The sequence below is a fragment of the Watersipora subatra genome, chromosome 1 (assembly GCF_963576615.1).
Source record: "Watersipora subatra chromosome 1, tzWatSuba1.1, whole genome shotgun sequence".
Taxonomy (NCBI): Eukaryota; Metazoa; Bryozoa; class Gymnolaemata; order Cheilostomatida; family Watersiporidae; genus Watersipora; species Watersipora subatra.
This window is the reverse complement of record NC_088708.1, coordinates 50,283,532-50,309,835: the sequence shown is the minus strand read 5'-3', so window position 1 is coordinate 50,309,835 and position 26,304 is coordinate 50,283,532. Positions and strand designations below refer to the sequence as shown.

Below are 26,304 nucleotides of genomic sequence, written 5' to 3'. Positions count from 1 at the left end.
TTTACATTGACAAGACCTCAGTATGGTAAAAATTGGCAGCATTTTTTATTATTTAAAAGAGTTTATATTTTTGCCCAGCTAGTTTTACCCTTTGTCTTTTGTTGTTTGATGTTTTCCATATAAAAGGGTTTTTTGCAAAGGGATTCAGTCAAAGCTGTTTTTTCAACTTTTTGTTGGCAACAACTTTTGTCCGGTATAAAAGCATGTCTGGTAATCCTTCAAAATGACACCTTATTTTGCACCAGCAAGGACTAGGAGCAAGAAGCTGACTGCAGAAAGTAAACTTTTATTAATACTTCCAGGTTCACAGGCTATGGATAAGGAAGGACATCATTCTAAAATCTTTTATTATTTAAGACTGAGTGTCCGACTGCTTTGGGTGGTTTTTATGGAATCTAAAGAGGAAATCCATAGATGTTATGCTAATCATGTTTAGTCGATGTACATGTATACAGTAAGGTAAAGAATGACCCCATTATCTACGCAAAGGCCAAGGTATGTGCAGCTCTGTATAAGCAAAAAGCCAAACCGGAAGGGTTTTGCAAGTTGGATAATAATTCTGTCTAAATGCGACTACTTGTTAGCATTTTACCCAATGTGTAATAAAGGAACCTCTATGGGCTCTGTTTGATTTTTTGATAAATATTTATTTTTGAAAAACTCTACGAGCATTGGGTTGAACAGCAGATCACTGAGTTTACTAGTTGGTGTCTTTTAACAAGTGTTAGTAATTCTATTTGTTTTTCTCTTTTCGCTGCAACAATTTTGGCTGGCATTTTTTTAAGTTTGATACGCTTGCTTCATGCATACCATTCACTTAGCAAAGGTCAAGGCTGCAGTGTTTTGTAATATTGTCTAAAAAGTATTGACAGAAATAGCATTAAGTTCCATTTGATGTGATTTTCATGTTTTAATTAGGCAGTACTTCCTTTACAAAAAGACCATAAAAGGTCAAGCACGTCTTCACTTTTACTGTAGGTTGCAATTAGTTATTTCGGTTAATCAGATAGGTGAACAATATGATATGTACTTTTCAGCAATGCTGTCAATATGGAAAGGTTTTTGCTAAGTCTCACATGACTTTGCAGGAAACACTAGAGCTCTCTCACTGCTATCAGCTGTTTGGTCTTCAATCATAACAGTATGCTAGATAGACGATGTCAAAAAGTCAATGAGCCAATAAGACGGAAGGTCTTCTCACATATAAGCCTAATTACAGAAACTTCCTCATCATTCAAGCACCTGCTGAGTCTGGCAGGAATCGATTCAAGCACCTCTTGAGCGTGGCAGGAATCAGGTCGCAGGCTCGCTTACCATGGCATCTACCGATGTAAAGAGACTTTCATGCTTTCATAGATTCTTGAAATCACTCCTTGGCCACAACGATAAGGTAAGTACATTATTAAAGTAAAGCAAATCTTCGTTTCAGCAGACTATATTAGAAATATGGTTTGTGTCAAAAATTGAATCATGGTTCAAAAACACTACACTTAACAATACAAATTGTAGAAGCATTATTTTATACCATCATAATTCTATATAAATAGAAAAATGTGTATTTTGAAAAGTCTTGTACATTTTTGAAAAATCTTTTTAAATAACACGCTATTTTAAAGAAAAGTTTTAGCATTTTGGTAAGGCTGTTTTGGTTGGAGGTTTTTATTTGAAATGTTATTTAGCACATTGCTTTAAGAGGTTACATATTTTACTAAATACTGAGTATTCATCATTTGCTAATATCTCATACACGTACATGCTATGTAGTTCTTGAGAGATATAGAGGAGGTCATTAACAGTTGAAAATATAACTTAATGTAAAATTTTTGTTTTATTGTAGTTACAAAGATTGAAAATTTTATGTATTCGTTTTAATTTTAGTGCGCTTCCTGCTTATAAAAGGTCTTTATATTAACGGGAGGTACTTAACTTTGGAACAAAAAAGCTAGACATAGAAATTTTAATCCTAAATCTTTTTGCCAAATCAGGTTACAGCTTGTTTGCAGCTATTACCATAATATTTTCTCATTCTATTTAAAAGTTATAAATTTATAATTGCTTTGTACTATTTATAATTCCCCTTTAAAGTTTCAGATTATTATTTTACCATGAATTTTGAGTAAGCTTTAACTAAAATAATTTTTCATATAATTCTCTTTTGCTAAAGAAAGTTCTAGAATATTTTTTGTCGTTTTTATTAGGGCTGATTTTAATACTGTCTCAATTATTGTCATTGTTGTGTAAGTATAGCCTGCCTATTTTGGTTTTGAGTATAATGCACAGTTCATTGCTACCAGTTTTCACATTTCTTCGGTATATTTTTTCAAATCACGTACAATCCAGTCGAGTATTCCAGTGTAGCATATGGCTACAACTGCCATGTTCTTACTGCCTTGATCAAGTTGTCTCTAATCATTATATATTATATATAATACATATATATTATGTATATATATAATGTATACATATTATATGTATTACAATAATTTATTATACTCTTTACTGACATCTTTGATTTTTTTCTGTTTTAGTTCTATAAGTATCCAGTTATTCAAACTATTTTTAGGACTCCATTCTAAGGTGTTGTATTAACTTGTCATTCTGCATCTTCACTCTATCATCATCATCCTTATTATGATTATTATTATTCTTATCAATCTTCCTTATTGTTATTGTCAGTGTGGCATACTTGTTCAATTAGGCATAAACCTAGTTATCTCTGAATGTAAAATAGATTCAAGAAGTAATTCATTTATTTGAGCCTCAGTAATTTTTACTAGTATACATTGATAAATATAAATTACATGTATAGCAAATAAATTTATTCTATTTTTTATTTAGACTGTGTTTATTTGTTATTTAGACTGTTATTTAGACTGTGATTTCTAAAAAAGATAAACTTTTTACACTTTAAGAAATCTTAGATATGTTGGTGTTTTTTGTACTTTTTCAATTGCACTTAGAGTTTAGGATTTAGGATAGTAAATGTTTGCTTTTAAAAAGTCATTAAGAAAAATAAGTCTGAACCATTGAACACTGAGAACTATGTCATTAATCACAAAAGTACATACAGCTCACCACAAACCAACTTAAGAGATATACACATGCTTCTCGAGTGCTGTTTATGTAATGATGCGACAAAGCTTTGCTTTTTGTGGTGCAGACAAACAGAGCGGAGCTCACGAGTGACGCAAACAAAGGAAATAAAGAAACCGAAAGAGAAAAATGGGGAAGCCAAACAGAGTTTATACTGTCAGCTCTTGGCTATGCTGTTGGACTGGGCAATGTTTGGAGGTTTCCATGGATGTGCTGGAGGAATGGAGGAGGTTTGTAAATGCAAACAATCTACTTTTGTGATCTATAAACTGGGAACATCTACAATAGCTTTTTGCCGTGCAAGTTGAATAAATGGCTATTATACCTGTGCATGGTCAAGGGTGCAAGATATAATTTAAGCATGAATATTAGACATCAAGGGTGCTGGCAACAACTCTTCAGTAATTAATGGAAATGCTTTTATTTCTTTGCTATTTTAGGTTATAAACCGCGGTAAATAAAATAAATATAATATATAAATATAAATATAATATAAATAAAAATAATATAAATATACTGAAATATAATGTTGTATAGTGTAAAAAGGCATAATATAATGTAATGTAGCATAAAATAGTATTATCTTGTATGACATGATACAATATAACATAACATAATATTTCATCATATGGAAAATAATATACTACAATATACCAATATTAGCATACTATTGGAATATGGTTCAATTGCAAAAAAAGAAAACCAATATGTAGTAGTCACAGACAAATTCTAGTTCATGATGCTATTTTTAACACAGCCATTATAGGAAAAATGCAATTTTTGCTAAAGGCACTTGGGAAGTTTCAAAGAAACCCAAACTGCAGTCATCGGGCCAACCAAAAAGCCTGTATTATACGTTGTTCTTAATGACTATTCAAAGCAAAGCTGTACAATTTGAAGCAAACCTTTTTTATTATAATAATAGTGTAAAACAGCGTACAGAAAATTTCCTGTTTTTGTGATTCTTATTCATCTGTAGTCACACTGGTATATGTTGATCTTGATTTTGTTTACAGGTGCCTTTTTGATTCCTTACTTCATTATGCTGATATTTGCTGGACTTCCAATAATTTTCTTGGAAGTTTCTCTAGCGCAGTATGCTGGAGCTGGACCGAGCAAAGTCTTTGAACTCGCACCTCTTTTTAAAGGTATCAGTCCCAAACTTTTTGAGTATTCGTCTCCAGTTTTTATAGCTGAGGAGCTTTTGACAATCCTTTGTTTTACCGTAACAAAAGAGACTTATGTAGGCACGCAGTAAAACTTTCTTTTTCTGTCGCATTCAGCATTTTAGTACAGAAAACTTGCTTGTTTTGACCAGTTAATTTGATCATGTGACCAAAGCTTTCTTTACTCATCAGCATTTTATTTTGTGACATAGTTTCTTCTGCAAAAAATAATTTCTTAGTCTTGTAAGTAGTAGTAAGAATCAAAGTAATATAGAAGTAAGTAATAAGTAAGTAGTAACAAAGGAATAGTTTTTGGAACATTAGCAACACCTGCTAATCAGAAGTGTTTAAAGATTTATTTGGGTTAGGAGATCTACATTGTTCAGATCATAACCATTTTTATGTATTTTCAATCGGTGCATGATTTGCTCTAAATTATTTACTGGTCCTTTTTTTGTATAAAATGAACCTTTTAGGTAGTAGTACACTAAACATAGTGTATGAAGTATTTATTACACTATGATAAAATACATCGCACCATTTTTAGTTAAACATGAGTTGCAGACTTTTAGATAGTCTACTAACTATTACAATACTACAACTATCACCACTGCTACCACTACTAGTACTACTACTATTACTACTACCATGACTACTACTGTTTCTACTACTATTAACTACTACTACTAATACTACTATTGTTCCTACTACTACTGCTACTACTATTACTACCTACTACTGTTATTACTTCTACTACTATTACTACCTACTACTGCTACTACTATTACCACTGCTACTACTACTACCAATATTACTAATACTACTAATGCTAGTACTACCGCTAGTACTACTGGTACTACTAAAACTACTGCTGCTATACTGCTACAGATATACATGGGCACTGGAAACTTAGTGTTGTTTTATTACTTCCAGGCGTCGGTATTGGCATGATAGCCGTAACCTTCTTCATCTGCATCTACTATAATGTGATAATCATGTGGGTTCTGTACTACATGTTCTCCTCGTTTCAAGCATCTCTTCCATGGGTTGGCTGCAACAATCTTTGGAACACAGACAGTATGTTAATCTTCGGTTATCTCGTTCAATTACAATAAATAGCGGGTAGTTTTTGGTAATTGCCTTTGCATTCATTGCTTTTGTATTAGCATTCAATCATCAGATTCTTTAATAGATTAAATGTAAAACATTTTGGCAGCTGCATGATCTTTAACCTTAACCTGAGCTTATCATTTCTAGGCATACAACAAAAGGAATACAGTAGCAATTTTTAATTTCGGAACCTTTTTTCTCGTATCTATATTTTAGCTGAGCTAAAGCACTGTTTAGTCAACTAATACACTCAACTTCACCTTCAGTATTCTTTAACTTTTGTAGTGCTGCTCTGATAAAAGTCAGTAAGTGCACGAAGAGCTGTTCTCATTGGTTGCTGCACAGAATAAAACACTGTAATACATTTAACTATGGTTAAAAGTCATCATCTGATGGTGTGTTACAGAATGTTTCGATAGTTCTGAGGAAACAGTATGCCAAAAATTTGATAATGGAACCGCTACAGGAGCCATCTACCTCTATCGGAAGTGCTACAATGCTACCATGGTCGCTGCTGGAGAAATCATAACAGAATTCAATAACACCATCATAGAAGAGAAGACAAACATGAGTGAAGGGAACAGGATTCCTGCAGCTGAAGAATTTTTTAAGCAAGTTCAACCTAAGATTCCTTGTACAAGATTTCACACATTTCTAAGAAAGCAAGATTTATTAAGCTGTAGATAATTACAAATGTAGTATAGTCAACCTACCAACATACCCATATACCCACCTACCAACATACCCACATACCCACCTACCAACATGCCCACATACTCACCTACCAACATACCCATATACCCACCTACCAACCTACACACATACCCACCTACCAACATACCTATATACCCACCTATCAACCTACACACATACCCACCTACCAACATACCCATATACCCACATACCCACATATCCACCTACCAACATACCCACATACCCACCTAACAACCTATCCATATACCCACCTACCCATATACCCCCTACCAACCTACACACATACCCATCTACCAACCTACTCACATACCCACCTACCAACATACCCATATACCCACCTACCAACATACTCATATCTATCGATCTACCCAGCTATCAAGCTACCTCATTTCTTTCCTAACCCCTTTTAATGTCAACTCTGGCCTTCACCTACACCAGACTAACCCACTCACTGCTCACCTATTTCCTGACCTACTCATTCACCTAACACCCCGTCTACTCCACTATCTACCTATACTTTGTCTAACCTTTTACTTGACTGCCTAATTAGCTCCTGCACTACCTACTCTCTACTTACCTTTTATTCTTCTACCTGATAGCCACTTGTCCGGAAACCCTCCTACTGACAAACCCATCTACCTACTGACCTAGTTGGAAACCTAATTACTCACTTCTTTGTCTATCTACTTAGTGGCTAACCTATTAACTCGATCTTTGTTTACTTGCAGCCCTGCCTATTCACCAAATCTTTTAAAGGCTCTTTTGATTTCTTGATGAAGTACTATTTCAAATCTATCAATAGGACTAAAGAATTGTGGCACATTGGTTAATGCCATTAATCAGTGATTTCGAGCTATAGTGAAGAAGGGTCAAGTGTTATTTTATTCATAGAATAGTTTAACTTAGCCTAGAGTCTGTTGCCTGTTTTACGACTTTTTCATCTTATAATGTCCAATACGGCCAGTAACATCTTCAAGCTGCAACACATAAAATTAGGGCTTCAGAAGCAAAAAGTAAAGTGGGACAGCTTTAATTTTAGCGCCTCGTGCGTAATCTACAAAACTTTGTCAAAGTATTAAAAGCAAATCCATGGGAGTAAGTTACAGCTCATATGTTCATGTTAACGTTTGCTTAAGCTTCCCAGAACTTTGCAGTCTTGTAATCAAATATAAGTTTATGTATAAATCAACTAAATAGATGCAATGATGTTACGATTTATTAACACATAGGTTAGTCTACATGCCTTTTCCTATGAAAAAGGCAACTCAAGGTATGCAGCAGCTGAGTTGCCATGAAATTAGTGATCGGTGTGAAAGCAAATACTGTACTACTCTCTAGACCAGTTGGTCTCTTACCCATAGCGCATAAAGGCGCGCGAGCAGTTGTCCCCACAGTTGCTGTTCGGAATTAGCAATAATTCTGTTTATATTCGTAAAACACTGCAAAATAAAATGGGTTCTACTGTTGCCCAAACTTGAAAGTTTATTCAAGTATCTGAATGTAAATGTTACTTTATGGTAATGCCAATTTCTCAAAAATTGTAAAACACTATTTTAAACCAAACCACTTTAGTCTTTTGGAATGTATTTGAATTTTTTCTTTAGGCATGCAAGAGTAGAATAGGATACCATTTTCTTATTAAATCATTGTCTCTGCTGGCAACACTGAACTTTTAGTTTGTTTTGTATAATATTTCAATTTGTTATTATTGCTAAGCGTTAGTTAATGGTTGATCTCTCACTTCTACGAGTTCATGTATCTTTTAATTACCTGTAGATTACTATACTCTTATGTTCTAAAAAACTGTTGGGAACTTCAAAAAGAATTGTTTGCTTTTCAAACTAATAAAATAAATAGTTTGCAGTGGCTTCCTCAGAATGGCTAGCATGTTATTGGATAGAATTAATTTTTCTTTGTTAAATATTTTATTCCACTTTTCTGTGCAGTCAGAAGATGTATGCTGTCAACTTCAAGGATGAGAATGGTACAAATACAGGCATCATGAGGCCGATGGAAAATGTTGGACCACCCAAGTGGGATATCACTCTCACTCAGATGTTGGCTTGGGTTATTGTCTACTTTTGCATTCTGAAAGGTATATAGTTTGCTTTGCTTTATCATTAAACGTAACTAGCTCATTAAAACAGTTTCACTGTTATTTGTTAGTACAAATAAGTGTTTTTTACTTTCATAGAACAGTTTAACCCTTGTTCTAGAAAAATTTTGTATTCTCATAATTTACTCTATTGTAAGTCTGGTCAATCTTGTTTTGAGAACTTCAGGCTGACTCCGTTTTTACATTTATAACGTCAAACCCTTTTTGACCCAATTTATCGATATCAAAAGCTATTTTATATCTCAAGGACAATAAGTATTTTTAATGATGCATTGTGCTCTGCCGTATTTTGAAAATCTGTAATGAATATACTGACTCTAAAATATTTCTCTTTAGCCACAATACTATACTCTGCCGCACGAAAAATGTCAAGAGACCCTTCCAGCTAGTGAAATTTTTATTCACAAATTCTAGTTTTCAATTAGGGACTACCTCGAAGTTGCATAAAATGTGAATAGAGTTATTTATTAGAGTTATCTTCTCAGGTTTGTGAGTTGAAACTTAAAACTCCCTTCACTATATTTTGTATGTTAACCTTTGTGATATCAGCTATTAACGAATTCCAAAATTTCAACATCAAGAATGTAGACATGTGGTAGAAATGCTAAAACTTACATGTAGACAACCACTCAATATTGGTGATAAAATTTACCAAATTAATTCTGAATAAATTTGTAACAATATGTTTCTAGGAATAAAGACATCAGGAAAAGTTGTCTACTTTACTGTCGCTTTTCCTTATGTTGTTATATTGATCCTGCTGGTGTTTGGAGCAACTCTAGATGGAGCTGGAGAAGGAGTTCTCTACTACATCCGACCTGATTTTAGTAAACTATGGACTGCTCAGGTCAGAATTGTTAAGTTATGTTAGCATTTAATTAGAGTTTGAAGTCTTTTTTAAAATTTTTGAGTTTTGCTAATAATCCATAAATTTAATTTGTTCAATAAAGGCGCCTGATATGGCGGGTCAGTGCATTTTTAAAGCTATAAGTAGCTCATAATAATACATTTGTCATAAATGATTCATAATGAATTGAAATTGCAAGAAACAGAGCCAAACTATATGAGTGTTTGTATAGCTCACAGCCGATTCAGTTACATACACTTAAAACTGTTCCTAAAAACATGCTGAAAAACCTAATCTATGGGCCTGTAATATTGGATCTGCATTACAATTACTGGAGCTTGTTGTAAACATTGCTTAACTTGTTAGTAACAAAATACTGCATGACAATCTACATGTACATGCTTGTATTATCAATATTTTATATATTTAATTATCTAATCCAATATTTAAATGTTTAGTATTTGTTCTTTTAGTATTATTCAACTTGTATGTTAACTGGCGGTCTAGCATTTGTAAGAAATAGTTTCTTACGGAAATACAAAAACTGCCAGTTGCATGTGCAGACATTAGGAATACAGTCTTGCCTAAGAACTTTTGGCTGCCTCTGAGCGTAAAGCGTTGACAGCACAGACAGTAAGTAGAATTTAGTCTCAACTATGATTGTTATATTGACATTTTGAGGGTAGAATGAGTGCTTACTGATGCCAAAGTCTTTAGGCGGCCTCTGAACTTTTGGTATACTTCCTACTATCGATATTGTTTTGAAACATCAAAACTTTGGAGAATGAGGAAAAAACTGTAAAGGTACAGTGCCCGTCTAAATAGTGTTGCTATTTCGGTCAACTCAATTTTATTATCCTGGTACGCTGCAAACTTTTTCCGAATTGATCAAGCCTTTTAGACGTCGCAATCGGTTTTAGATTTTCAAGGGTAAGCTATATTGTCTTAGCAAACTAAAACAGCTGTGGTACAAGGAACCTGTTGTAGCTAACATGTCAAAAAAAAATTCAAATTATATGGATAAATGTGTTGAATCTATATTTAGTTTTTAAACATACTTTTATACAAATCATATTAATAAATATCCTGACAAATATTGATAAATTGATAGTTATAGCTGAAGAGGCCATACCAGAGCTACAAGTATGTCAACATCAGCAGAATAGGTTATGAATTTCTGCAAATTGCAAGAACCTGAGCCAAATTTATTGAGTGCTTGTATAGCTCACAGCAGATTCAGTTACATACACTTAAGGTTGCTCCTAAAAGCATGCTGAAAAACCTAATCTATAGGCCTGTAACATTGGATCTGCATTACAATCACTGAAGCTTGTTGCAAACATTGCTTAACTTGTTGGTAATAAAATACTGCACGACAATCTACATGTATATGTGCATGTATTATCAATATTTTATATATTTAATAATTTAATCCAATATTTAAATGCTTAGTATTTGTTCTTTTAGTATTAATCAACTTGTATGTTAACTGACGGTCTAGCATTTGTAAGAAATAGTTTCTTACGGAAATACAAAAACTGCCAGTTGCATGTGCAGACATTAGGAATATAGTCTTGTCTAAAATATTTTGGCTGCCTCTGTGCGTAAAGTTTTGACAGCGCTGACAGTAAGTAGAATTTAGTCTCAACTATGATTGCTATATTGACCTTTTAAGGGTGTAATGAGTGCCTACTGCTGCCAAAGTCTTTAGGCGGCCTCTGAAGTCTTGGTAAACTTCCTACTATCGATATTGTTTTGAACATCAAAACTTTGGACTATGAAGAAAAAACTGTAAGGGTACCGTGCCTGGCTAAATAGTGTTGCTATTTCGGTCAACTCGCTTTCATATTGCTGGTACGCTGCAAGCTTCTTGCAAACTGATCACACTGATGTGGCAGTGGCTTTGTTTCGATATTTAAATTCTAAAAAAAAATCAGCTAACAAATGTGTTAAAAGATGTGAAGTATTTAACAAAACTACTGTACAAATAATGTACAATAGTAATTTACGATGGCTAAATCCTTTTAAACAAGAATTCTGGTCAGCTGATTTACAGATATGTAACAATTACTGACCCATTGAAGGGCTTTAATATATTTCAGGCGACATAAAACAGACACAGCGTGACTGTTGATCTTCTTAAACTAGTAATATGAATAATGATAAAAACGCTTGATACGTTAAACTTTGCTGATATTGAAAAACTTAGAAGGAACTTTTGCAGTTTCCAACAGTGAAGTATTTATGTACCTTTATGTGAACTACTTTTACTACTTTTTAGGTTATTCTGTTCAGCTGAACATCCCAAGAAGATAATTGTTTTATTTATATAAAAATTATTGCTGTTGCTTTGAATATGAAATTAAAAGGTATTACAAAAGACCCCTATTAATAATGATAGCCTCCCCTTAGGTTGCTCAAAATGTTTGATATCTTAGAAAAAGTAAGCCAAACCGTTTGAAAAGTTTTTGCCTCAAATCTGGTACACTCACGTTGAAAAAGTTTAGAGTGGCATTCTCAAATAGAGTTGATTTTAATAGAGGCGTTCCGGTGACACAGTTAGGAAACAAGACAAGTATAACTTCCTTGGTGAAAACTCTCACCAAACCTTCATACACATTTTTGGTCTATGATAGAGCAGAACTGAAAATCTAAACTTTTTACTTAATTTCTATCCACCATTTAAAATAGCCACTCTTTTCTCTCCCTGTAAAATGATCAATTTCCATGATATGTCTGTTAACTGCAAAAATTTCTGTATAAATATGTTAGAACTCATATCTCACCTACACTCTTATATTTTTTCATATTTTGAAATTTAACAATGTAGTTAATAGTACATACAAATATTTTTATTGCTAGGAGTTTTTGTAAATGTTGTGTAACATTTCTTCTCCATTAATGAAGAATACAAGGGTGCAATGCTTCTTAGGGCAATGCTTCTCGGTGATTGACCGAGATACTGTTATTGGGAGCTTGACCTATATAATTTGGCTGTATCTAGGTCATGCAGGTGCCTGCAAGACTCATTCCATTTGAACTCTGAGCTGATCATTGGCACTTGCAAAGCAAATGCCAGCTCTAACTTCCTTGTATTTCATCTAAGTTCTTTGCGAGGTCACGTAAGGTCAGATTCCCGCATTTAATTGACACCAAACGGTAGGCCATACCAGCCAATCAGAAAAGACTGATAAGATAAAACTGCAAACATGATGAGTAACCTAAATATTGCTGATATTTTTGAGGAAGCAACAAGCCTTCCACAAAAACAGCCTGGTTGATGGATTACACTAACTCCAGACATGGCAACTGTTTACCAACCTATTTATAAGACTCCATCGAATTCCCTCCTTTTTCAAATGAACTTTGCTTATTTGAACTACAATAGCCTTGAAGACTGAGAACTGTTAATTTTCTCTTCCGCACACTGAAAGCATTTGTTTGCTGTCTAAAACTTAATGAAAAACTAACATTATATTAAATAAAATGCAGAAAATACTTCTGCAAGTAGCTTAGTGGTTGAAGGCCCATCCTTCATGACTGATTTCTTTTTCAAACTTTCCTCTACTAAATATTCCCAACGAGGTGCCTATTAAACGGAAACAAGTAAACCTCTTCTTGCTGTGTTTAACGTGGCAAACCATCATTGTTCTTTTCTTCAACAGTCAACCGCAATAGCATATGCATTTTAGATCTGGCTGGATGCTGCCGGCCAAATATTCTTTTCGCTGTCAGTTGGGTTAGGAGGATTGATGACCTATGCAAGCTACAATGAGTTCAACAACAATATTCTCAGGTAGCTCAGTTATCATTTAAAGATTATGCCACTTCTATTCATATTATAGCCCAAGCATTAAAGTTAGGGTTTTAATTTAAATATTAATACAGTGCACCCCCCCCCTGGGTTATGATGTTCCTTTTATACGATCTTTTTTACCTTACGATGTGGAACACAATGTTTTTGCAACATTTTTTTCGCCATGCAATATCAACAAAAACTTATCTCAAAATTCGATTTGACAGTCGATGTGTTGAATACGTCAAACTAATTAAGATATACTATTGGCTGAAATATCCCCACAACACATAAAACAAATATGATTCTCACTCTCCTTTTCAGCTCAGCATTCTCCGTGTTTAGTAAATGCTTGATATTGCATGAGTGAAACAAAAGTTAGTGGAAAATATACGGAAGTAAAAGTTTATTGTGCATTTTAGCGTTTAATATAATATTCACTATAAACTTTTATTTAGTATACTATGTATATCAATGACTATAAAACTAAATGTATAACTTTATTTTGTTAGCCATGGGTCCTAAGTTTGATAACGACTTTCAAAAAAGAAGTGAGAAAATGATTTTCATTGCGACGAAGCTAGAGTTACTAGTGTTAACTGTAAGTTAACTATAAGTTAACTATAGTTCCTAAGGTTAATATACTATTTTGTTACTAATTTTTAATAAGTACATATATATATAACTTTGATGGTTTTTACCACGAGGTGTTTGCATTAAATAATTACTACAGGGTTCTATACCCTTCTATGAAACATTTTTGCCTCACAATGTCAACACTGGAACAAATTATTGCCTTATGGCCTGGGTGCATTGTAGTGGAGTTTTCCACTCACTATCAGGTAGTTTAGATAAGTTACTTATTAATAAAAAATTTACCTTAATAACGAATGGTGAACTTTCCTTGAATCATAATCAGAACTCTCATGGCAGCACTATATAAATGAAGCCATTCATTACCGTTACTTCACAGCTATCTTTGTATCTGAAGGCTCTTTACACAGTCAAAGAGTCTTTACACAGTCAAAGAGTCTTTACACAGAAAACTTTCTCTATAGTACAGTTCTTCTGGACATCAGCCTCATTTCTACTCAAATGCAGAATTTGTAAATGTCTTTGTATTTATTATTAAAACTTGTGTACAGTGCACCCTCAGGATACAATTTTGATTCTTTCTAGGGATGGCATGGTATGGTGAAAAAATTGTATGTAATGGTATAGAAATCATAGTAATTATGTAATGCAAACATCCCCTGGTAAAAATCATCAAAGTTTCATATAAGTGCTGTACAGAATAAAAATTAGTAACAAAATAGTATTTTAATCTTAGTAACTATAGTTACCTATAGTAACTTTAGTGTATTTAGTGGTTATGATCTGCAATAACATGTAATGCAATACCTACCGTAGAGAATTTTTACTTTCAAGACAGATGTACGTATAACATAAACTTTAAATTCACCTCAAATAAGTTTAGCTTACTAAACATACACTTAAAGCTAAGTGTTAGTATGTATTTTTAACTATTTTATTGAATTTCAACTTTATATCACTAAAATTTTATTACTTCTCGGTTTTTGTCTTCTCTTTTACTATAATTTTTAGCGTATCTGTTTAAAACCTTTTTTACCCTAATTCAGCAAAAAAGCCCGAATGATGCTGCTTTTTTAATGAAGTGGATTTTTGTCAGCAGATTAAAGAGAAGTTGTCTGACTACTAATCTTCCGTTTCAACAAATCACAACTCCAACTTTGCTACTGAATATTAAAGGGAAATTCTTACCATTTTACACAAAAGAGTTGTTCAACTGAGAAAAATCGGTCATCATGTCTTTTTCAGGCACTAAGAAAATATTTTTGGCAAACAGCATTTTGGTGTCTTTGTTAATTATACGTACATAATAAGCACAGCGACAGCCAAATTTGAACCCAAGCGAAAATTTTGTTGATTTTGTATGGTGAAATAAGATTCATATGGTGAGGTGAAAAAATCATCATGTTTCACTTTTTAAGGTGAAAAAATTGTTAATCAGGGTAATCGTATCCTGAGGCTGCACTGTACTGTTCTTTTGCACTTACAAGTGTACATGTAGCTTTAGTCCCTAATATCACCTCCGTGCCAACCAGCATCGGCTTATTATTGATATTGTACTTGTGCTTGAACTGGTGCTTCAAATCAAACACACTCTAAAAATATTTTATATAAGTTGCGCAATCAAACATGTCATAACTGCTTGATTTGAAACAACATTCAACTGATGTCTGCCACTAAACATAGAATTTTATTTTTCTAGAGACACTCTCATCGTTTCAGTAGGAAACTGTGTTACAAGTGTGATTGCTGGCTTTCCAATCTTCTGCATCCTTGGTTTTATGGCGAAGGAACTTAATAAAACAGTTCCAGAGGTAGTTCAATCAGGTGAGAAAGGAGGGGTCTACCAGTACAGAGTAATCTCAAGGCCAACATTAGAATAACTAATTTCAATGATTTCTTCTGAATGCAAACTGATATGATATAATTAGTTATGATATAGGTTTTAGCACTATATGATATGTTGCGACATGATATGAGAGGATATAGTATGATATGACATGATATGATATTGTCAAGGAACAACCAAGTTCCTTTACTTGCTCCACAAAGAAACAAATCACTCGAGTGCTAGACAATGAATGTATATATTTATATATATATATATTATATATATCTCAGCAAATATACGTATATTGATAAATATGCAATGAATATATAGGTAACTGCATAGGTTGAGACTTCCAGATGCTCTGCTCTTTGTCGCTTTTGCGGCAATGAGCAGAGCATTACATCTTTTGTCTTTGCTTGGCTCCGCCTCTCGGTAGCATAGTCGACTCTGCAGCTGACCTTCGGCCGACCGGAATACCATACTTTTATTGCAAAGCGTGTTGTCTGCCAAGTCAGGGTTTGACCTGGTCGGGGTGGCTGTTGTCTCAGGATCTGCTTCGCTCTGACATCCGGCTTTGGCCTCGGGGATCATCCGCCACAATATGATATGATGCAATATGATGTATCGTGATATGATATGATACGACATGATACAGTATGATATGATACAATAAGGTATGATGCAATTTGATGCGATATACGATATGATAGAATGTGATATGATATGGTATGATATGATATGATATGACATGATATAAGATGGTATATTATGATATATTCTGATATATGATATGATTTAATAGATATGATACAATATGATATGATACGATACAATATGGTATGATACAATTGATATACATGTAATTTGATGTGATACGTTACAATATTATACAATGTGACGTAATTTGATACAATATGACATGATACTATACAATATGATACGATACAATATGATACCATACAATATGATATATACGATATGATACGCTATGATACACTACAAAATATTCCTATAATACGATGAAAAATGACACTATACGATATGAAATGATAAGATACAATATGAGATGATACGACATGATATACTATGATGCGATTTGATACAGTATGACATGATACTATGCAATATGATACGATACAATATGACATATACAATATGATACAATATGATACACTATGATACAATACAAAATATTCCTATATGATACGATGCAATATGATAACATACGATATGAAATGATAAGATACGATATGATACGACATGATACAATACGGTATGACATGGTATGATATGATGTGATATGATACAATTTAATACAATACGATATGATATTTTTATAGTATAATATGCTATGATACCATATGCTCGTCTATGATAAGGTATGATATGTTGCGCTATGATGTGAATACATTACAATAAGCTGTAATATAGTATGACATGATACGATAAACTATATACTATAATATGGTGTGCTCCAAATGTGATATATCACATTATAATATCGTTATTATATTGATGATATATATATATTATATATATATATCATTATAATCACATTATATATACAATAATATAGGCTACATGTAGTATGATGTAACATAATATGCTAAACCGACTTGTTCTGAAGTAACAGGCTAGTGTCGCTAAAAAACAATATCTTTCCACATCTTGATGCAATAGCTATTAGCATTGCCTTCAGAATAATTAAAGTTAATTTAATCTACAGAATAAAACTTGATTAAAATTTAAAACTACTATCTTTTCTATTGAATGTTGATTGTGGTTATATTAGGTCTGATGCAATTTGTTGCTATTAAAAGTAACGATACTGGCGCTTTGTCAGAAGCACCGACAATCTTTGTCAAAACTCACCAATTGATTTGATCAGTAATGTAGTAGCGGTTAAGATATGTACTAATATCATCAAGTATCACTTGATAATATTACTAAAAAACAGCAAAATCAAAAGTCATCACAGCACCAGGTTTGTTACTAACTCGCATATGACCCGAACTTTTTTCCTAATTTGAATATTTTAACACTAGCCATCATACTTAGGTTTAACAATAGCACAACAAAACATATTTTTTATACTTTTTATGGCGTGTCAAAGCATTCCTTGTTTATACATTATGAATTATTTGTAATTTCTGACCAGTTTCAACAGGTTCTTGTTGCAATTTCAGGTTCCGCGTTGGCGTTCATAGCCTACCCGGAGGTGGTCTCTAAGATGCCTGCAGCGCCCTTCTGGTCTATTCTTTTCTTCTTTATGCTTCTCACCCTTGCACTTGACAGCCAGGTATGAACACTAGCTAAGAAACATAAAATTAATAACTAAGGAAGTCATTCAACAGTTAATGGACTAATTAATACATATACTGTATTTAAATGTATTTGATTGCAAACTCTCAAATACACATTAATTAGTGTCAGCTGCTAAGCGATTTATTCAAAGGGTTGTAAAAGATATACACCGCTACGTTTTTTTGTTCTAAAAGATTGGCTATATATAGATGGTACATGTATTTTAATCTTTAATGCGCTATATAAAAACAAAAATATTTCAAGAGCAGTGTGATTCAAAGTTTTCAGAAAAAAAATATCCTACAAAAAATTGCCTTTTTGACTTAAAGAGAGACTATTTTAATCTATAGCACATTGTGCGAAGAATATAATTTGATAGTAATAATATTTTAATACTAGATGACAAATGTGTGATGAAGAACAAACATAAATTGTGAAGAATTTTTAGTGGATTGCAAAACTAAAATTATGGCTTGTTAAGTCTCCTTACGTACATAGTTAAAGTGAGTTACTGCCTAGGAGAAGTTAGAATATTAGTGTTAAATAAGAATATTTCTTTTATAGTTTTGAAACAGTTAAAAATTTGAAATGATATTTGTGACTATAAAACTTAGCATTTTAATTTAACCTTAAAAATATACTTGCTACATAGTCTTTTAATTGTATTTTAAACGATTTTTAAATTTTATGTTTACATTATAAAAAGTGGTTAAACATCTCATATAAATAAGCAAATTTTAAAAAGGCATATTCTCTCTCGTTTATGTTCGTTATGTCTCAAAGACACTTATACCTTTTTAATTCCTTCTTACAACTAGTTGTTAGTAGAAAACTTAGCTCATCGCGTATCTAATTACACAGTAGCAAACTTAGAACCATGAACTATGTTGATGTGATTTTTTAGTTTGCTGCAGTTGAAGTACTGCTGACAGCAATAATCGACAGCAGAAAAAGTTTGATCAAATGGAAGCCCGTTGTATCTGGCATCATATGTACTACTTTCTTCTTCCTGACGCTGAGTATTACTTGTGATGTGAGTCACAGAAACTTCTCTTATCAATATTTATAATCTATTAAGAGAAAGTAAGAACCTGAAATTGTTGTTTTGAAAACTGCAAAGTCTTACTTAGCTTTAGAAAAAATTCCTTAAGAGTGTATTCTGTTATCTGCAGAAAAACTTGTATGCCTTGGCTTTTGCAAACTATAAAATTATCTTGTGGCAGCAAGCTATCACCATTAAGCATCAGAAAAGGCAAAGAATCCAATAACTATCAGATTTAAAACACATTCTGGTCATAAAAGTATTGTGTATATTTTAGCCTTCTACTACGCTAGACTCTTGACAGTTTTCAAATTTGCAAACTAAGCATCACATTGCCTACTGAAAGATTTACCGGTAAAGGACTCTAAACTGAACTGAATTGCGATTTCATGCCTGACTACAACCAGTTTTTCAACTTTGACTTTGTGCTACTCGTCTGAACTTTTCGATATTGCAGGCAGAGCATAGACACAAGACACACATTCTGAATTGTTTTTATAGGCTGGTGTGTACTGGGAAGAGCTGATAGTTACATACTCTGGCTGGTCTCTGGTTCTCTTAGTATTCGTAGAAATTATTGTCTTTGGATGGGTCTACGGTAGGCATTATTATTTTGTTGTCTCACAAGTAGCTTTATATATTTTTGTGTATCCAACCTGACACTAGGAGTTCCACATTGTATTACTGGCAGATGCCTAGAATCATCAAATGACTGAATTAATTTATTGGTCTGGTGTACCAGCTAATGGTTGAAATTGTATCATTGTTATTTATTCAAGAAGGTAGAACAAACTGTAATATGACTCAAAATTAAAAGCATTTAAACCGCAAACAAGAAAGGTCGTTTTTTGTCAGGAAGACAAAAAAGGCAATTTTTTCTTCTCAAATTGGAAAAGAGCCAAGAAGAAGCTGAGAAGGGGCCGAGAAGGAGCCAAGAATTAGCAGAGTTGGCTGGCTCCTACTTGACTCAATCTGGTAGGGCCAGCCCAAGTCCCTTTTGGCCTGTGTAAGCTGAGTCACCTTTCCACCAGCTGGCTGGTCGGTGGGTCGAGCCTCTATTCTCCAGCTCGAGGGCCCACCGTACTGCTCCGCTTCCATTACAAAGGTTTAATACTCCCGACTCCTAAACTGTAAAGGGATGACTGGACCAGCCACCGAGCCATCACCACAGAGTCTGGCTAGTGCTGAGCCGGCAGAAGATGGCCAGCCAACATCCCGGAGAGGAGACGTAGCTTAGATGACCCCGCAAGCATATATCAGGAGGCAGAAAAGTGAGGAAGAGTAGAGCATGGTAAAGCCACAATCCTTGCAGTCAATTGTATGAGTACTATTAATTGTAATTTATATATTTATACCCTACAGGATTAAACTATTCGCGGGGTTAAATTTCGCGAAAATTGTCTTTTCAAGCCTATTCGCGGACCAACTTATTTGCGGATGAACACATTCGCAAATAAACTAATCCATAAAAGCAGCTAGCAATAGAGTAAAACCCTCATGTGGGTGTACTGCGTGTTTAGGTTTCTGTTTAGCTAAGAATTTTATGTCGATCATAGTGAGCTATAATTTTTTGGCAGCATCTAGAGGTTTTCAAGAATGTTCATCGATTTGTAGGCCTTTGGTGAACTAACAACTTGTGGTAAGTTATGAGTTTTTTCAAAGTAAAGAATTGCAGGAGATTCTTTTTTGATGAAGATGCCATGCCGAATTCCGAATAACTTGTGACAACCGTGAAAATTTTTGTAAAGTGTGATGCAGTGGCAATGAGCTTAACTCAAAGCCCCGGCGAAAATTTTAAAAGAGTTTGGAACTCAGCTACGTTTACTCTCCCTCGTGTTAAAAATAAAACTAATTATTCGCGGATTTTAATAATTTGCGGATTTGACTGTACGCGAACTCACGAATTATTAAATCCATCGAATATTTTCATCCTGTAGGGTATAATAAATATATATTTACAACTTTCTACTCGATCAAGTGGCTGGTACACTGTGGAGCAAAAAAGGCTTCGCAGTGTAGCCTTTACACGGGTGACAAGGGAGGAATCGTTTGGATCTCCACAAGAACCAACAAATCTTTGAATAAATTTTCTATGGCTACTACAGTAGTATTGGCTACTACAGCGGTAGTGGCTACTACAGCGGCAGTTGCTACTACAGCGGTAGTAGCTACTACAGCGGTAGTGGCTATTACAGCGGTAGTGGCTATTACAGTGGTAGTGGCTACTACCGCTGTAGTAGCAACTGCCGCTGTAGTAGCCACTACTACTGTAGTAGCCACTACCGCTGTAATAGCCACTACCACTGTAATAGCTACTACAGCGGCAGTTGCTACTACAGCGGTAGTAGCTATACTACAGCGGTAGTGGCTGTTACAGCGATAGTGGCTATTACAGCGGTAGTGGCTATTACAGTGGTAGTGGCTACTACAGCGGCAGTTGCTACTACAGCGGTAGTGGCTACTGCAGCGGCAGTGGTAGTGGCTACTACAGCGATAGTAGGGAAAAACCCAAGGAGCCGAGTAACCCGAGGCAAAATACCTTGCAAATTGGTAGAAGCCAAGCTGCCTTTAATGTGGCAGCCTGTCTCTAAACCTTTAAAAGGGTCCTTCTTGTGGCACAGTAAAGGGTTTGCAGCAGATCCTTTGCACCTTTACATATGTGTTATGAAAACATTTGTAAAGGAAAAATTAGGCATCTCGAAAGGCATAACTAAATTGAAAACTACTAAAATACATGTAGACTATCTACTAGAACAATACACAAATGTCTTTGTTTACTTCTCTGAGCTGAACTACAGCTGTAAATTATAATATTATGCATTGCAAAAAAATTTGTAATGTTCCCACCGTTCCATTTTGGTATCAAGTAATATCAATTCTTGCAGCATCTAATTGAGCTATATAACCCAATTGCTAAACAATACTATTTTGTAATGTATATCAAACAAAATGCTTTAGTTCACCTACTCTCCTACATCATTTTACAATAAATTCTATTATGCTGCAATATCTTAAATACAAAGCACTAATTCTACAAAATTAATTAGGTAGGTTTATGTAGATAAATCGATCATTACATAATGCTTTACTTGTCTACAACTTGAATGGTGCATATATAACTACTTTATCACGGTGTATAATACCATGTTGCTGGGTTAGGTCAGGTGATTATGCCTGTTACCGTAACCGATACAACCTGTCACATGGGTCGAGCGGTCAGCGACTAAACTGACCACCACACCCTCAGGCCTGATGGGTGAGACTGGACATCCTGACAATATTCGTCACAGGTTTGTGGTGGGCCGAGCCAGTCAGTGTGATGTGACACACACAGCCACAAGAGCAAGGATTAGCAAACATTTCTTCTGGTCAGTCGCTACAACAAGAGAAGGGTTCAGTCTATCTTGGCTTGTCCTTGCCACTGATAACCTTTATCACTGCTTAGTGTGTGTTACTATTCCAGGAAAAGCTAGTAGCATCTTAAACCTTTTGGCAAGCAGTTTTCATGCAATGGTCTATCGACACCGTGAAGCGAAATATGAAGAAGTTGGATATGGACAGGAATGGTTGGCAAGAAAGTGCTAAAAATAAAGATGGTTCAAGATGTTTGATCAGACCAAAATGAGGACAGTCCCTGTTGCATCGAAACACTGCTATGAGGACGATTGATACCATATTTATTTCAAAATAATTTTGCATATTTTTACAGGAGCTGAGAATATACTTGATAATGTAGAAGAGATGTTGGGAAGGAAGTTTAGCAAATCTCACCGGTGGTTCTGGAGGATTGTGTGGAAAGGAATCACACCAGTTCTTATTGCAGTAAGCTTAGTTTGGGAACTTGAACGGCATTAAAATATGTACATACAGCATTTTTAAAGTCTTTAATCATTCCCAAAACTGCAGTTTTCTGTTAGTAATTCTTCAAAGTAATATCAATTAAAATAAAGTTGTTTAAAACACTATATAGTCTTTGCTATATATTTACCCATCTACTGTCACATCTTTTATAATTATCCACAGATAATTAATTGTGTCAGAAAAACGTTTAACATAGATAAAGTCCCACATAATATGACATTAGAACTCTAAAAGTGTCATTATATTAAACTGTTTATTTCAGGTTATAGTTGTCATCAACGTGAAGGGAAAACTCAAAGTGTCATATGGAGGATATTTGCTACCGCAATGGGCCCAGTCAATAGGATGGTGCTTAGCAATTCTTCCCCTTTTGCTCATACCTGTGTACTCTGTTCTGGTCTACATATATGACCTCATGAGCAATCCAGACTCTGGAGAAACAACTCTGAAAGTATGAATTAGCACTTTAATCTGATCAAGAATGAGTGTACAGCTGGCTAAAACATAAGCCTAAAATTTGGCTTTTAGAAATATGCATATTAATAATTGCTATTGGTATGTCGAAAGAGACAAAGTTATTAATTGTTGTTGGCGTGGTTTAAAATCGATTGAATAGAATAAACCGTTACTGTTCATGAAGCAGACTAACATTAAACTAAAAGCCTATTTGACTACATAGGAAGATCAGTAAGTCATTTAATATTGGTACTATTGTTACTGCTAACTAATCTCTCCCCTAACTAATCTCTCCTCTAACAAATTTCTCCTCTAACTAATATTTCATCTGACTAATCTCTCCTCTAACTAATATCTCATCTGACTAGTCTCTCCTCTAACTAATATCTCATCTAACAAATCTCTCCTCTAACTAATATCTCATCTGACTAATCTCTCCTCTAACTAATATCTCATCTGATTAGTCTCTCCTCTAACTAATATCTCATCTAACAAATCTCTCCTCTAACTAATATCTCATCTGACTAGTCTCTCTTCTAACTAATATCTCATCTAACTAGTCTCTCCTCTAACTAATATCTCATCTGACTAATCTCTCCTCTAACTAATATCTCATCTAACTAATCTCTCCTCTAACTAATATCTCATCTGACTAATCTCTCCTCTAACTAATCTCTCCTCTAACTAGTCTCTCCTCTAACTAATATCTCATCTAACTAATATCTCATCTAACTAATATCTCATCTGACTGATCTCTCCTCTAACTAATATCTCATCTAACTAACCTCTCCTCTAACTAATCTCTCCTCTAACTAATCTCTCATCTAACTAGTCTCTCTTCTAACTAATATCTCATCTGACTAGTCTCTCCTCTAACTAATATCTCATCTGACTAGTCTTTCCTCTAACTAATCTCTCATCTAACTAGTCTCTCTTCTAACTAATATCTCATCTGACTAGTCTCTCCTCTAACTAATATCTCATCTGACTAATCTCTCCTCTAACTAATCTCTCATCTAACTAGTCTCTCCTCTAACTAATATTTCATCTGAATAATCTCTCCTCTAACTAATATCTCATCTGACTAACCTCTCCTCTAACTAATATCTCATCTGACTAGTCTCTCCTCTAACTAATATCTCATCTGACTAATCTCTCCTCTAACTAATCTCTCATCTAACTAGTCTCTCTTCTAACTAATATCTCATCTGACTAGTCTCTCCTCTAACTAATATCTCATCTGACTAATCTCTCCTCTAACTAATATCTCATCTAACTAGTCTCTCCTCTAACTAATATCTCATCTGACTAACTTCTCCTCTAACTAATATCTCATCTAACTAGTCTCTCCTCTAACTAATATCTCATCTAACTAATATCTTATCTGACTAATCTCTCCTCTAACTAATATCTCATCTAACTAGTCTCTCTTCTAACTAATATCTCATCTGACTAATCTCTCCTCTAATCTCTCTTCTAACTAATATCTCATCTAACTAGTCTCTCCTCTAACTAATATCTCATCTGACTAACTTCTCCTCTAACTAATATCTCATCTGACTAGTCTCTCCTCTAAATGATATCTCATCTAACTAGTCTCTCCTCTAACTAATATCTCATCTGACTAATCTCTCCTCTAACTAATATCTCATCTAACTAGTCTCTCTTCTAACTAATATCTCATCTGACTAATCTCTCCTCTAACTAATCTCTCCTCTAACTAATATCTCATCTAACTAGTCTCTCTTCTAACTAATATCTCATCTGACTAATCTCTCCTCTAACTAATCTCTCCTCTAACTAATATATCATCTAACTAGTCTCTCCTCTAACTAATATCTCATCTGACTAATCTCTCCTCTAACTAACCTCTCCTCTAACTAATATCTCATCTGACTAATCTCTCCTCTAACTAATATCTCATCTAACTAATCTCTCCTCTAACTAATATCTCATCTGACTAACTTCTCCTTTAACTACATGTAATATCTCATCTGACTAGTCTCTCTTCTAACTAATATCTCATCTAACTAGTCTCTCCTCTAACTAATATCTCATCTAACTAATATCTCATCTAACTAGTCTCTCTTCTAACTAATATCTCATCTAACTAGTCTCTCCTCTAACTAATATCTCATCTAACTAATATCTCATCTAACTAGTCTCTCTTCTAACTAATATCTCATCTGACTAATCTCTCCTCTAACTAATATCTCATCTAACTAACCTCTCCTCTAACTAATCTCTCCTTTAACTAATCTCTCCTCTAACTAATCTCTCGTCTAACTAACCTTTCCTAAAACTAATCTCTCCTCTAACTAATCTCTTTTCCACCTAATCTCATCTTTAGCTAATTTCTTTAGTAACTAATCTTACCCTTAGAAATGCTATTTACGGTAGAAAGTTTTAATTTTGTCCAATAATTCTAAAAAGAATAAAACATGACAAGCAAAAAATACAAACATGAATCAGTCAGGTTCTTCCTCATTTTGCAGGCAGACAATAAAACTAATGTGAAGCTTGAGCTCATATGTGTTTTATAATGTGAAGAGGGTATTAAGTGAGGAGTTTTATTTGTTAGAGACTACGGCGATTGACTAGACCGAGTGACCGATGGCAGCCGTCTACTGTACAACATGGAGAAGTCATGCTAATGGATAATGTTAGCTCCGACAAAGATGGGAAATCCTAATTTTTTCCCTGAAAGTTTGAACTAAGGACTTGAAAATGCACTATTTAACTGTGTAATATTCAGTCATAAACATTGCTTTAGCAGCTATATATCTATATGCTAGAAATTATTAGTTATGCTTCCGATCTTCTTCAGTGGTTACAGAATAATCCTTTGCTTACAAACAATCATGTTCTTGAGATCTTGCTATATCTGCTAACATTACATACTTATATGTCGTTTTATTATAGCAATTAATACTCTCATGTGCTCACATATTATATAAATATACTTCTTTGCAAATAATAATTAAATCAACAGTTAAAATCATCTGTCAGAAAACCCCACATTGAAAAATGTGCAGTGTTTGGGTGAGGGTTTTGCAAAACCCTTTGATTAATACAACGGGTTTTAGAATAAAATAACAAATTTAGTTTAATTTTAAACAATTTCAAAAGATAAACTGAATCAGCACAGGCAAAATATCACAATTAGCAAACTTTTGTGGGCATCTATTGACAGATATCACAGAGACCAGCGAGTGAAATGGCAGCGTCTGCAGAAATAAGCAGACCTAGTTGGAAATGTTAGTCAGTATTCCTGAAAATAATGGTAATAAGGTGTAATAGTTAACCTCTTTCTCCCAGTTGTCCTTTCAGAACTTTGAGCTGCTAGGTTTAGAAGTTTCTCAGTTCACCTCTGCAGT

General features: G+C 34.1%; 1 protein-coding gene across 1 annotated transcript; it reads left to right on the top strand.

Annotated features, from left to right (window-relative positions):
* The first annotated feature begins 1,315 nt into the window (after positions 1–1,315).
* Positions 1,316–25,619, top strand: LOC137388536 (sodium- and chloride-dependent GABA transporter 1-like). Its single transcript, XM_068075024.1, has 15 exons — positions 1,316–1,390; positions 3,161–3,323; positions 4,110–4,241; positions 5,193–5,336; positions 5,776–5,980; positions 8,030–8,178; positions 8,892–9,046; positions 12,739–12,842; positions 15,136–15,260; positions 17,451–17,563; positions 18,473–18,601; positions 19,112–19,208; positions 22,320–22,432; positions 22,734–22,922; positions 25,509–25,619. Exons 1-15 carry the CDS (start codon positions 1,316–1,318, stop codon positions 25,617–25,619), a joined length of 2,004 nt encoding a protein of 667 aa, XP_067931125.1.
* The last annotated feature ends 685 nt before the right edge of the window (positions 25,620–26,304 follow it).

Excerpts from the sequence above, each read along its gene's own strand:
- LOC137388536 (XM_068075024.1), top strand. The coding sequence starts at position 1,316 with ATGGCATCTACCGATGTAAAGAGACTTTCATGCTTTCATAGATTCTTG. Across the intron at positions 5,337-5,775 it reads CAATCTTTGGAACACAGACA|AATGTTTCGATAGTTCTGAG; the intron begins GTATGTTAATCT and ends GGTGTGTTACAG. Across the intron at positions 22,433-22,733 it reads TCACACCAGTTCTTATTGCA|GTTATAGTTGTCATCAACGT; the intron begins GTAAGCTTAGTT and ends TGTTTATTTCAG.